Source organism: Lactuca serriola, chromosome 3, assembly GCF_051521515.1.
Source record: "Lactuca serriola cultivar US96UC23 chromosome 3, Lser_US96UC23_V15, whole genome shotgun sequence".
NCBI classification, from domain to species: domain Eukaryota; kingdom Viridiplantae; phylum Streptophyta; class Magnoliopsida; order Asterales; family Asteraceae; genus Lactuca; species Lactuca serriola.
In genome coordinates, this window is record NC_136410.1 from 233,852,124 (window position 1) to 233,866,987 (window position 14,864).

Here is a 14,864-nt window from a genome sequence, read left to right on the forward strand (position 1 = left end):
TAGTTGCTTATCCTTTTAAGACTAATTTGTTGTTAGTCTTTTACTGCTCAAAAAGAACTAACTACAAGTAAAGACTAGCATCTTGAAGTGATTTGGTGACTTGGTGCATACAATTAAATAAAGAGATTCTACTTAGGATCTTTGCATTCTTCATCCACGATCTAGCCTCTCCTTGAGATCACAAAGAACTAAAAAGGTTGTAATTTCATTTTCCATCTATGGACATGTTTTTCCTTTTTAAGTCTTCAATGATGATCATTTGTTTGGGAAATAAAACTTATTTTATGATATTCTTTTAAAAAGCTTCCGTTGCTAAACTCATAGTTTTGAGACTATTTTTGAATACAAAGGCAGTATGACCTGATTTTTTTAGAAATCGTGTCCTATATAGCAAATCTTATGTGTCTTTCTGTAATAGTGAACCACAATATCGTCATCATCATCTAGTTCGTCTGATACGAAGACATTATAAGAAGCAACACGATCGGTCACATCATGGCAAAATAAAAATTCCATATTACGAAAACAAAGAAACTCAAACTTCATGTTTAGATCAAGAACATGTCATTTGAAGAAAAATCGTGAAGCCAGACACAATCGTCTTATAAAAGACTATGTTGCCGATGATGTTGTATACATTGAAAAGTTTAGATGACGGTTTCAGATGAGGAAATAGTTAATTTTACGTATTCTTGGTGACCAGTAGGGTCGATTTCTATATATTCGGTAGAAGCGGGATGCATAAGGTAGAGAAAAATTCTCCAATACAAAAATACATAACCACAATTCATTAGTTAGCATACAAGATTAGAGTGGACATGTAACTTTTATTTTAACTAATAAAATATTTCTACTTTTATTAATTTTGTGTCTATTAACCATTATTTTAATTAATTGTATTTATTTTTTAAATTAAAGTAATTTTATTTTAAAAAGATGAGATGAAGTGAAATGCAACTAGTTCTTGTGTTTTGAAGAATGGGATCAGAATGAGAGGAAAATGAATCGGTGAGATGACACAAGAAAAAAACGAAAGATTAAATAGGAAAAGTAAAATGCGAAATGCTAGTATATATAGAAGTAGATACTCTAACTCTTCTCTATAAATTGTTCGTAAATAATCTAAGTGTACATATATAAATGAATGTAAAGAAGGAGGTTACATCTCTTAGAGATATTTTATAATGAAAAAAACGCTAGTAACACATCATTACATGGTATATGTGGGGTTTGTCCCCATAATAAACGAAAGAAGAAACAAATGATCTGTCAAACAAACCTATATTCCTTAGTGAAATTTCTATATTTTCTGTTTATGGTTGTTGTGCATTCCATATCTCCTATCATGTTCTTTCAAAAAGTACTCCCCTCATCATCTCTTGATCACCGTAGCTTTCAAGGATGCATGCCCACCTTCAAATATTCAATTAATTTCTATTTACACTATGCTTTTTGTGTGTTTTCTTCTACCATACCAGATTCTATTGTGTCATCTACATGATGAGGCTTCACCGATCCATCTGAAAACCGATGGTTGTGTTCATGGTATGCCTCAAAGGTCCATGTAAGAACTAAAAACACCATTACAATTGATAGAAACACCAATCCTGCCCATACGATCTTTACTTCTCTCTTTAACGGTTTGCAATGGTTCTCAAGGATTTCTGAAAATGCATCCTTCACTGTTTGACAATGAAGGAGGCTTTCCATTCCTGGATAGGAGTTTAAGAGTATTTGAATGGAAGATGCATAACCCACTGCTGTCCTAAAGTCGTTGCCTGATATAGGAATCCCTCCATTGCAGACTCCGTCCACAGGATCAACACATGTAAGCAGCCTCAACAACTTCAAGAAATGAAAAATATAGTGTCAATGAAGTGTAAGTTTCATCCCGAAATTTTCTGTTTCTCTTGACATTTTATTCGGATAAACTTTTGTTCACACAATAACGTTTCACATATTTTTGTAATTTATACAAGAAAAAGGTTTTCTAAACTAGATATGCAATCATCTCTCATTCTTATATCAATACATGAGACACCATTGGTTAAATTTTGATTTACGCAAAATTGTATAACATTTTTTTCCAATTTATGAAACCTTAATTCATATTTTTACCAATTTACGCAACAATATTTAACATTTTTATTCAATTTAGTCAGTACACGATTATGTAACAACACATCAACCGGTTAATTAATTAGATATAATGCTGCAGTGTTGGATATTTTGGTCCACAATAAAACATGGTCGCATATTTGGTGTAGAAAAAACACTTTTTGCATACAGTGAGCGATAAAATTTGCATTGCTTCAGATAAACAAGCATTTGACCCTTTTATAAACCCAAAAACACAGTAAAAGTACATAAAATACGGATTGCATTCCTTCATCTTTCAGTTGGTGTGGTTTTATATAATATACGTACTTAAAATATGTCCATAATGTGCATGCTATTAGGTGCATAAAAGTACCTCAGGGATGTCTCCTATCTTGATGTCGTTTTCAGAGCAGTTATTTGGTTGGTAATTGTACTCAGGTGGCCCTAAAAACGGATTGCATACTCCAAAAGAAGAATCTCTTTGCATTCGAGTTATGTTAGCATTCACCTGCAATTTTTCCACCCACTGTTTTGTTAATATTCTATCGACTAAAGAATTTTAAAATTTAGCTCTTAGGAATTAGGATTCAGAATCCACAATCGTCTTCATCATGCAAAAAAGCAATAAGTAATAAAGGGTACCTGGTTCACGAGGTTGTAAACGCCAGCACTGACAACATTAAGTACTGATTCGGCTGAAAGCAATTCATCACATGGAAGGATTGAGCTCAAGCTGTTGTTGTAAGGATCTTGTTGGAATCCCTCAAGTGCAGTGCATGTATCACCCCCAAATCTGAAGAATTTAATACATGTTCAATTCATATAATAACAATCAAACATACTTTATGGCAAATGAAACAGGAAATAAACATACCTTGATAGAAAGAAGTAAGCACCGAAGAATACCCAACATAGAACAGTGATTAACCAACACAAAACTATCAAACTGCATCGGTTAAATGCAATAATTAGAATTCAATTTAACCAATTTGTAATCATTTAGAGACTAAACTAATAAATAAGGTGTTGTATATATATATTACTCGACTTACATGTGAAGAGCTCGTCTTATTTTCACAACCCCAACGGCTACATACCACAAGGAAACGTATTTAGCAAGTAGTATGAGTCAGAAAATGTCCAAAAGAGCTCACAAATTGAGTATAATTTGTATTTTGAGGAGGTGTAAAACTTACATGTTAAGGCAATAACCGCAATCAAGTTAAGCGCGAAAATAACAGTGCTTACAATATACCTGAAATCATAATCACGACCACCATTTAACAACACAAAGCAAAGGCGTTGCAATATAAGTTATCGAGTCACGTGTTGTTTCTGTTTGACTTAATGGATTTAGTGGGGAGACAATCTAGTCCGGTAATTGGTAAAATGACGTTTCTTTCGACTTAATGTATATAAATACCGACTTAATAAATATCGTCTAGAAAAAAAAAAGGATTTACTAAGGGTGTGTTTGGTTGTGGAAAATTTTCCAGTTTTCTAGGAAAATTTTCCAAGAAAAACGGAAATTTTGAAAACGTGTTTGGTTTGTTCAATTTTCCAAAGTTTTCTAAGAAAATGAAAATTTTCAGTTTTCCAAATTGTATGTAAATTAGAAAAGTGATTTTTATAGTTTTCCAAAGTTTTTCAAATTTCTAAGATGGAAAATGAAAATTCTAGGGTGTGTTTGGTTGTGGAAAATTTTCCACTTTTCTAGGAAAATTTTCCAAGAAAAATGAAAATTTTGAAAACGCGTTTGGTTCGTTCAGTTTTCCAAAGTTTTCTAAGAAAATGAAAATCTTTAGTTTTCCAAATTGTATGCAAATTAGAAAAGTGATTTTTACAGTTTTTCAAAGTTTTTCAAATTTCTAAGATGGAAAATGAAAACTCTACCTGTTCCAACCAAACGCGTTTTCACTGAATATTGAAATTGAAAACTCAACTCTATTTTGTGAAAACATTTTTATAGAAAATAAAAACAGTTTTCCATAACCAAACGCACCCCTATCCGTTCCAATCAAACGCGTTTTCATTGAAAATTGAAAATGAAAACTCAACCCTATTTTCTGAAAACATTTTCATAGAAAATAAAAACAATTTTCCATAACCAAATGCATCCTATTTGGTTGTGAAAAATTTTCGAGTTTTCTAGAAAATTTTTCCAAGAAAAACAGAAATTTTGGTTCGTTCAGTTTTCCAAAGTTTTCCAAGAAAATGAAAATTTTCAGTTTTCCAAATTGTATGTAAATTAGAAAAGTGATTTTTATAGTTTTCCAAATTTCTAAGATGGAAAATGAAAACTCCCCCAGTTTTAACCAAACACGTTTTCTAAAATTTTCACTGAAAATTGAAAGTGCAAACTCAACTCTATTTTCTGAAAACATTTTCTTAGAAAATTAAAACAGTTTTCCACAACCAATCGCACCTTAAGCTTTCTAAAAGCTTTCTAAAAGTATGTTTCCATTTTCTCAAGTATTGTTGTCATTTTCTTAAATATTTGTAGACATGTTTATTCAGACAACACTTTATTGTGACAACATAACAAACTTACAATATGCGAAGGCCTAGATCAATCTTGCGCCGATTCTTTCTAGCTTGCCGTTGTATATCATCCGCTGTTGAGTCAAGTTGCCTAGAAGTGGAGTCGAGGAAGCGTATTGTACTTGCTTCAACATTCGTTCCTTGTAGATTTGTACGTGTCATCTTCATTGCTCCCGTTGTATTATATATTGTCTCAGATGCATCATCGGCTGTATCAATAATGATATCAATAATCTTATCTGCCCTAGAATGGAATTTGGCATTTCCTCCAAGTACTAACCCTGTTCCTACTCTGAAAAAGAACGTAAAATAGTTTGAGTTTTCATGATGCATGTAATGTTAATTGTAGGGTACAATTCCATGGTTGATGTAGGAATAAATTTGAAGGCTTACATGGCTAAAAGGGTGAAGAAGGCTGCGGGAAGTATGTGCCATAGGTAATATTGCTTGTGGGATGATGGTGGGGTCTTGTGTTTCTTGAGTTTACTGTTTCTTTTGCAACAAGTGGTTGCCACAAGGAATATTACAAATACGACGCCGCATAAGAGCCATAGGGCCCCAAGTACGTATCCTGCTATTCCTGTGTAAGCAGTTGACTGCAACAACAATATTTCAACGTATAAAAACACAAAATCTGATACCTTAATTAGTGTTATTTAGTAAAACTAATGTAAGAAAACTTACGCTCCAATAATGGACGTTGGTGATATCATATCCTCCCCTGTATTTTTTGAGGCTTTCCAAAGGATCGGGTCTTACTGTGTCATCTGCTAATCTTGTTTCTGTTCCATTTTCTGTTACGAAAAAAAAAAGTTAAAAGGTTCTATTATTGTTGGTGTTCAATATGTATAATAGTACGATCTTTAATGAAAGTACGTATTCTATATATTGCCAATTTGCCATTATGTATATTTATATTGTTTTTTTAAATGCTGGACGTTAAAAATAATTTTGAACGGCAATAATGGAGATCAAATGGGTTTTATAAAAAATTCCACTACTTTTTAACCATAAAGAAAAGTACAAATGACGAAAGTTACAACAAAGTAAAATTTAGGATGACCACAATTTACATTATAAAGTACAAAAATTTACAAATTCTTTAAAACTAATAATTGGGCCTCCGTTTTTTGCATGAGCTTTTTTTAGTGTTTTTGTTGTATGTTAGGAACGAAAACTGATCAAACTAATGATATTTTACAAAGCTTTAAGTTGAGAGAGATTTAAATTGAGAGAGAGAGTCAAAGTAACATTTAAAAAAATAGAAGGATGAAAAATATATTTTACAAAGTAAGAGAGGGAAACGAAGAATAAACACAAAAGTTTAAAATCTGAAACTGTAAAAGTAATAATTTTACAAAGTTAAAGATGGAGGAATGAAAATGATATTTAAAAATGAAATGGAAAAAATATAATTTTACAAATGGAAGGATTGCAAGTGATTGATCATATAAAGCAAGGATTAAACTTGAAATTAACACGTTAATATACTTATACATTATTCATATCAACATGTACGTTTTGCTTCCGTGAAATACACTCACAAACATAGACTTTTATATATATATATATATATATATATATATATATATATATATATATATATATATATATATATATATAGATATATATATAGGTAAAATTAATATACCTAACAACCTTATATAAGCTTAGGTACCTAACTCCATAATATTATATCGGTTTGTGTCATATTTAAATTGTAATTGCCCAAAAATTCTTAAACTTCAATCTCGTAATTTGATTATATCCAAAATCTTTGGACTTTCACTATTATCTTCCTTTTACATCACGTTTTTCTGTCGAATACTTCATGATGGACTTCATATACTATTGCTACAAATGAAATGATGTTGGAGGAATATAATGGTGAATGTCCAAATTTTTTTAAAGTAAATAAAGTTTAGGGATGAAGTTTAAGAACATTTGTTGATTGTCATGAAAATATAATGCAAAATGACGCAATATGATGATGTTAGGTACCTAAACTTATATATATCATTTATCATGCTTAAATGTAAGGTTAGCAATCGTGTTGTGTTTGAGTTGGCGGGTCGTAGATTAATGGATAGATGGGTTATAAAAATTTAACCTGAGTATGACCCATATAAATATTTGTGTTGTCTTGTTCAAATATAATCTGAATTAGCCATAAACATGTCAACCTAAGTAACCCATTTAATTGTACTGGTTCGCAGGTTTATGTATCAAAATCAGATTTATGGGTCACCGGAAAATGGTCTAAATATCATTTATTTACCTATTAATTTGTTTCTCTGTTATTTATTTAATAGATATGTCTTATACTTTTAATTTAATAAAATAAATAGGTCAAGCTGCAATAGTTATTTGCAAATCTGAATACGACCCATATAACCAACGGGTTGTCGGGTTCGTTTATGTTTTTGTAGATTTCATGTCATCTTAGAGAATTGTCAACCCTCCCATGAGAATTGACACCCTCACATAAATGAAAATTGGTTTCACCAATTAATATGTATGTTGGCAAATACAAATTCAAAGTAATTGCAATTCAAAGTAAATGCGGGTTGACCTGGTAGCGTGGTCTCTGGGGTTTGCCCTTGAATACGAGACAGGTTTGAAACCAAAACCAACAGCATTACAAGCCATATTCTGCTCAATCTCATTTCTATTTTCCCTGCATTTTCGTAACACAGATATCAATATTTTTAGAATGTAACAAAAATATAATACAGTATATAAGAACAAAATATTCAAAAACTATTGTCCACATAAAATTTCAAGTGTTAAAATGATGAAAATTTGTAAACGTACATCTTGTCAACATAAAGTAACGATAAGTCGGTCAAATGATATCTTTTGGCTATAAAATTAAATAAAAATTATCCAGATATAAGATAATACCGCATCGTTATTGTCATTCTTTATATTACATAAAAAAAAAAAACAATAATTTATTCAATTTTACATAGATAATTTCGTCTAGAAAATTAATATAGAGAAAACTTACAAATTTAAACAATTTTCTTAATCTCTTTGTAGAAAATAACCAAAAAAAAATCTTATCATTACAAAAATAACTATTAAAATCGCAGATGGATTAGAGCTATTTGTGATTTTACCAATTGATATGGGAATGTACAAGCATTTAAAACCTATGTGTCCATTAGGAGTTGTATGTTCGTGGATAGACTCTCTCCCACCACCTGTGATTTGCCCTTTTTCAAAATATAAATTCCTAAATTTTTTTGGAACCCTCATTTTTGTTAATTCTTCTTTGGGTAAACTCTCTCAAGAAGAAAACTATGGACGAGTAAATCTATTATTTTCGTAGTAAAAAATTAAAAAATTACAAGGTTGTACCTTGCAGATCATTTTCATAGTTAATTTAATGCCAAAATTGATTAAAAAAAATCACCGCAAAATTACAAATGAAGGCAGAGTAAATCGCCAGATGAACTCACTTCATCTATAAACATGGGAGAAGGGAGGGGGTATTTATAACCGAAAAACTGAAGAACTCAAAAAAAAAATTGTTAACGTACAACCTACACTGCACATCAATGCTTTAAAAGGTTGTACCTTTGCATATGAAATGCTAAAATCGCAAATGACTCTAATCCATTTGTAATATTGATGACTATTTTTGTAATGTTGAGTTTTTTTTTTTTACTATTTTCTGTAAAATAATTAAGAAAAATGGTTAACATATGAAGTAATAATCAGAGGATCAGTATTACTCATCTCATTCAAAAACAATTTCACTTGTATTATAAAATACTTTCAAAGCTATTTACATTTTTATCCTTAGTAATCGATAGTTGTATGATTGTTTTGTATGCGTTTTTTATCCTTAGTAATTAAGTCTTAATTTAATTAGTAATTAAATTTATCAACTTACACATTAGTTTAAAAAAGATAAGTGCATGTTTATATTTATTAATTATTATTATTATTAATGATTAATAGTTTTATGCATGCACAAAATAGTAAAACATTAACTTTTATCGTATAAGTTGATAGAAGTTAGTGAAAAATTAAAACATTTGCACATAAATTGGTAAAAAGCCTAATCCCATTACCTATATATATTGGGAAAATAAATGAACGTGGTTATATAAATATGTAATTAACCGTAATAAAAAGGGTAGATATATTTTAAAATGAGTGAAGTAATTAAAGTCTTAAAAAGCGTCATTTTTAAAGCCAAGAAAGTCGTAGCATCCCACTATGCCTCCCTACTTTGACAAAAAGAAAGACTTTGCTTTATATTGTGCAAGAAACCAAATTAAATATATTTCTATTTTCAAGTTACAAGAAACCAAATTAAATATATTAGTGGGAAGTGCTTGAAATTTATATGATGTTTAGACATATTTTAAATAGTAAACTCTATCGCTACAAACAAACATGTATATTCCGGGCATGTCCATATAGTTTTTAGGATTTTGGCTTTAGCTAAAACTAAAAGCTCTAAATCCTAAAACTAATTCAAGCAGTGTTTAACAAAATTATCTTCTATAATTTTATAAATCGAATTAATTTTTATGAATACGTAAATGTCTAGATAAACAAATGATAGAGTCATCGGCTACGTAAGAACCCTACATGCAAACCCACACCAAAGATTCTAGCCTTGCTAACCAAAACCGTGTGTGTGTGTGTGTGAACCGTGTGTGTGTGTGTGTGAGAGAGAGAGAGAGAGAGAGAGAGAGAGAGAGAGAGAGAGAGAGAGAGAGTTTAACTCACAAGGAAAGGTATAGAATTTTCCGGCAGCCTTCATTATATTTGATCGGAGAACTGAATAAGCTTCAACTGGTTATGGGCTAGCTGATATAATCACCGTATAAACGCAGGTGTTTCTTAAGCAGACGACATCGATAATCCAAATCTCGTGTTTATGTAAACGTTCCCAAAAAGCAAATTAATACCTTTTCTTGAAAGGATGATTTCGTTTTATATATAAATTAGTTGATAATTGGAAAGTCAATAAACTAGAACTGAAATCATGTAATCTATGACGAGAGGATGCATGTATTTATATTCATCTAGAAAGAGGAAGAGGAGCTCGCGCGGCTGGGTGTTTAAGACTTTGAGTCGTCAATGGCACGGGTCAAATTCATACATTTCAACAAAATACAAATCTGGAATTTCAAACTTGACCCACGTTGCTCTCTTTATATATCATATTTTATTGATTTGGGAAAAGAGGTGTTTGTGGGTATTCATGTCCACCTCGAATGCGATTACGTATGAGTATCACTTGTCAAAACAACCTTGTTCGAAATTGCACTAATTAATTGATGTAATAGTTTTTATTTTTTGTTTTTTTTTTTTCAAATAGTTTTATTCATTTTCATTATTTTATATTATATAAAACGTTTTCTTAAAGTTATTTTGAAATATTTGATCAATTTATCCAACTACAAGTAGACCTGACAATTCCAGACACAAATACATGAATCTGTGAAAGACACGACACAACACGACACGAATACACGACATGAATACATTTAGAAAATTGAGATAAAACTTATTTCTCATTGTATAATCGTATCGTATCAAATTTATAGCTGACACGTTTTCATAACACAAATATACGAATTGTCAGGTCTAACTACAAGTGCATACAATGATACAAAGCAACGAAAAGGTACACCGTATGCAGGTTAAGTTAAAAAAGAGTAAATTACACGAATGATCCCTATGGTTTGGGTAATTTATGCGTTTGGTCTTTAACTTATTTTTTTAACTCGGAAAGTCCTTATTGTTTGTTTTTGTTATGCGCTTAGTCCCCTAATGTTTGTTTTTGTTACGCGTTTGGTCCTTATATTACCTAAAAAACTATTATTTAAATAGGAAAAAAATGGTAGGGTAGGTAAGGTAAAGTAAGGGAGGTGGGGTTGGGGTGTGTTTATTTAAATAAATTAAAAAATCAATGACAAAATAGTTTTTTTAGGTAAGACAGTGATTAAACGCGTAACAAAAACAAACAGAAGGGACCTTCTGAGTTAAAAAAAATAAATTATATACCAAATGTATAAATTACCCTAAACTATAAGGACCATCCATGTAATTTACTCGTTAAAAAAAATATTATTCTAGGTATCCAATTGCTAACTGTACCACTACACTTCTAATTACTATTAATATCAATTAAATAAAAAACATTTTGACTTGTATTTTTATATATTTTTTGTTTTTATTATTATTATTATTATTATTATTATTATTATCAACTTTTTTATATAATATTTTTTTGTATTGTACAAAGAGATATATATCCAGCTTTATACGCTTTATAAAATCGTTCGAATTTATATAGTTCGTTTGAATAATTTACATACGTTACAAATTATTATTAATATTAATTATTATTTCCAATAATAATGAAAACTAGTTAATAACTTAGAGGCATTCTAAACTTCAATGAGTATTTATGTAAAATTAGCTAATAACTAAATATCATATATTTTTCATAATTATATCACAATTTTCAAATCAAATGCATAGTAAATCATTCGGTAAAGGAAATAAAGTTATATACGAAAACTTTAAGGAAAACCTTGTATACTATGTTTGTACAAATTAGAACGTTTTATTGGATGGCAAACCCTACATAGTGTTCAACTAAATTAGTGTTCAACTAAATTCTTATATTTGGTATAGTACATATAATGGACCAAGCAATTTTATTACTCAAATTTTTTATATATCCTATGATTAATAAAAACAAACTTCGCTTTATTATTTATAACGTACAATTTTGACAACAAAAATTTTTCATTTTTATTTAAGTAAAACTTCCTAGTTATAAATTCATTATCAAGAAAAACGTTTATTTCAGATACATTTATTAAAAATCAGAGTATCATAGAAAACACGGAATCCTCAATAGCCACCAATGATACCTGAAACAATGAACAACTGGGTAAATATAAAGTTTAGTGAGTTTCCCCCAAAATACAACATATAACCCAACAAATAAATGAGCAATAGGCCCAATCAGTCATCAGACTTCAATGTCCAACTATATCGGGTTTATTGGCCTTACCATAGCCACCGATGATACCTGAAACAATGAACAACTGAGTAAGCATAAAGTTTAGTGAGTTTCCCTTAAAATACCACATATAACCAAACAAATAAACGAGCAATGGGCCCAATCAGTCATCAGACTTGAATGCCCAACTGTACTGGGTTTATTGGCATTATCGCATCAACCTAACCGCTCATCCCGAGCCCCTGTGCCTATGGCGTACAGACGGACCGCACCAGGTATCTTGGCCTACAGCACAAAACAGGACCGCCTCAACCCAAACCAAACACAACATGTCGACACGTAAACAACTAAGGATTAAGAAGTCACATAATACAACCAACATTAATCATACAGCTCAATACTGCCTACTAATCCTCTTACAACATACAGTCTCGCTACCAACTAAACTCCATGAAATGCATAATCATAAGTTACTACAGGTGAGATAGTCACCCGAACAGATGATCCTACTCTAGAGCCACAACCAAACCATGAGCATGCAAGAAAGCCTAGATCAAGAGTTCCTAGGCTATCCTACATGATCATAGACAGTCCTTAAGGGCACTCCATAGATGATAACCAACAAGCACAAACAACATACAGTTCTACATATTATTACAATAAAGCAACATGCTCGATACCAGGATACAAATCTAACATATGACTAAAGCATAACAACATATTCGATACAAGGACATCGATCTAGCAGATCACTACATCATAGTAGCATACTCGATACCAGGATACAGATCTAACAGATCACTACAACATAGCAGCATACTCGATACCATGATACAGATCTCACAGATCACTATAACATACACTAAATATCAACAATCCAAGGAATACATGGTCATATATACTCATAGGTGAGATAGTCATCCAGACAGGTGATCGTACTCTATAACCACAAGAAAACAAGGATCATGTAAGAGAGCTTATATCAAGAGTCATTAATCTATCCTACATGAGTAAATACAGTCCCCAAGTGTAACTCTTGGTCCAGATAATATTTATTTCTCAACATTTTGGGGTTCTGGGCTGGAAATCGACGAGTTGGGGAGCTCCAAATCGTCGTGTCGGGATCTATTTGGACATGCAAATTAAGCACCCAACTCCACTAGTTAGGGAGCCTCAACTTGACATGTTGACACTAGGGATGAAAACCCTAATTTTCAAGCATTGCACCCTATATAAAGAACATTAACTCCCTTGGCTGGCCTCCTTACCTGCCTTCTTATCTAGAGAAACCCTAGATTCCAAGTTCATCTTATGTCTGGAGTGTGGTGGGCTTAAAGAGTGGTTTTAGTGATTCTTGAAGGGATCTTGGAGGTAGGAAGCACCAAGCTTGAAGGAAGGACTTTAGCTCCAGTAAATCTTCTTTAAGAGCAACATCTCAAAGGTATAAGGTCGACACCTTATCTTGTAGATAGCTAGATCTCGTTACTTGAAGTTTAAGCATGATTTTGGGATCTTGGGTGGAGTTGTCCAAAAGAAATGGATTCTAGGGGTTTTCAAGTTAGATCAGACCCTTCCATGATGTCTTGAGGCTTAAAGTTGCAAACTTTAATAGCCTCCATGTCCCATTCATTCAATATGTCCATTATGAAGCCTAAAATGGACCTTGGAGAGTGTTTCAAGCATGTATGGACGTAAAGTTGGAAACTTTATGTGCTTTGCCCGCCCTTGGACATCAGATCTGTAATTTGGAAGATTATAGTAAGGGTTAGGGGCTTAATGAGTCAATACCTTCCTTAAAGGAACTAGGGTTTGGGTTTAGAGCTTGTTGGGTGAATCTTGGGGGTAAAAGTCAGAAACTTTACCCTTCTAGACATCTTTATGAAGGGGGGTCTGAAGTTTGGAACCTTTAGATTCGAGAAAAAAGGCATAATGTATTAAGTGAGTTGATAGACTAAAAAAAATCGACTAGTTCACAATGGAACTCGGCAAGTTGGGTTGGAGTTACCTTGATTCTATTTGAAAACGGAGGAACTCGACGAGTTGGAGGAGAGCTCGATGAGTTGGATTGCAACACCGCGATTCTGGATTTTGGATGGACTCAATGAGTTATAGGGATAACTCGACGATTTAGGTCAACTTGGAGCATTGACTTTGACTTTGACTTTGACCTTGACTAGGGTTAACTTTTAAGGGGTTTGAAGGGTTGAGTTGTATCGAAGGAATTGTTTATGATTAGGGAGGTGGCAGAGCTGATACTCGGAGTTTGGACCTACTCAACTACAGTTCGCATTTGAGGTGAGTCTCCTCACCATACCAATGGGTCAAAGGCACCAAGGCTGGCCCATTACGTGTTATGTGGTATGCTAGTCGATTATGTGGTACATGATATGCTAGTTGTCTTTGTGATACTTGCATGGAAGACCCCAAGGGGAGCTCGTGGCACTTGGATGTCAGACCATGTGGGGGTGCCCATGGCATTCCAAGTAAAGACCATGGGAGGTGCCCATGACACTTAGTTGTCAGACCATGTGGGGGTGCCCATGGAATTCCAGGTAAAGACCATGGGGGTGCCCATGACACTTGGTTATAAGACCATGTGGGGATACCCATTGCATTTCAAGTAAGACCATGGGGTGCCCATGACACATAGGTGTAAGGCCCTGGGGGAGCCCACGACATCCGTATATGTTTGTATGCATGGCTTGTATGGTTGATATGGCTTATATGATTATGTGGATTGTGTGGGGTATGTTATGGGGAACTCACTAAGCGTTAGCTTACAATTTGTTGGTTGTTTTAGGTACTTTGGGATCTAAGGGCAAGAGCCCGAAGTGATGGCGCGACATGCACTCTCTGGCATTTAATTGGGGACACTCTGATATTATGAAAAAATTGTCTGATGTTATGGATTTTGAAAACAAATGTGATTGGAATTTTATATTTTATGCAAATGATTTCGTTACTTAAACATAAAAAAATTTATTGGAAATTTGGGTTGTTACAAGTTGGTATCAGAGCCTTGGTTTGAGGGATTCGGGAATACTCCCGAGTGTGTCAGAACTCAAACTGAGGAAGTGGTAAAATTGTTTTTTTTTTCAAAATCAAAATTAATAACTTCTCAAAACTGATTTCTTGTAAGAAAAATGGAGAGTGCGCGTAATCGGCCGAGCTCAACTAAGTGTTTTCCCCAATATGTTAGCCATGCTATATTGATATTTGG

The 14,864-nt window shown here is 32.6% G+C and overlaps 1 protein-coding gene across 1 annotated transcript; it reads right to left on the bottom strand.

Moving 5' to 3' along the window:
* Positions 1-1,318: 1,318 nt before the first annotated feature.
* LOC145093699 (uncharacterized) lies at positions 1,319-9,717 on the bottom strand. Its single transcript, XM_079031921.1, has 11 exons — positions 9,391-9,717; positions 7,214-7,318; positions 5,326-5,435; positions 5,035-5,237; positions 4,652-4,933; positions 3,297-3,355; positions 3,153-3,189; positions 2,975-3,046; positions 2,743-2,893; positions 2,474-2,608; positions 1,319-1,845 (listed from the first exon to the last, which is right to left on the bottom strand). The coding sequence occupies exons 1-11, from the start codon at positions 9,422-9,424 to the stop codon at positions 1,444-1,446; spliced, it is 1,590 nt and encodes a 529-aa protein (XP_078888047.1). The 5' UTR covers positions 9,425-9,717; the 3' UTR covers positions 1,319-1,443.
* Between the last annotated feature and the right edge of the window lie 5,147 nt (positions 9,718-14,864).

Bases quoted from the DNA above. Each gene is read 5' to 3' on its own strand.
- LOC145093699 (XM_079031921.1), bottom strand. From the start codon at position 9,424: ATGAAGGCTGCCGGAAAATTCTATACCTTTCCTT. The intron at 5,436-7,213 runs GTCAACCCGCAT...TTTTCGTAACAG, and splicing joins CCCAGAGACCACGCTACCAG to AAAATGGAACAGAAACAAGA. The intron at 1,846-2,473 runs GTACTTTTATGC...CATTTCTTGAAG, and splicing joins AGATAGGAGACATCCCTGAG to TTGTTGAGGCTGCTTACATG.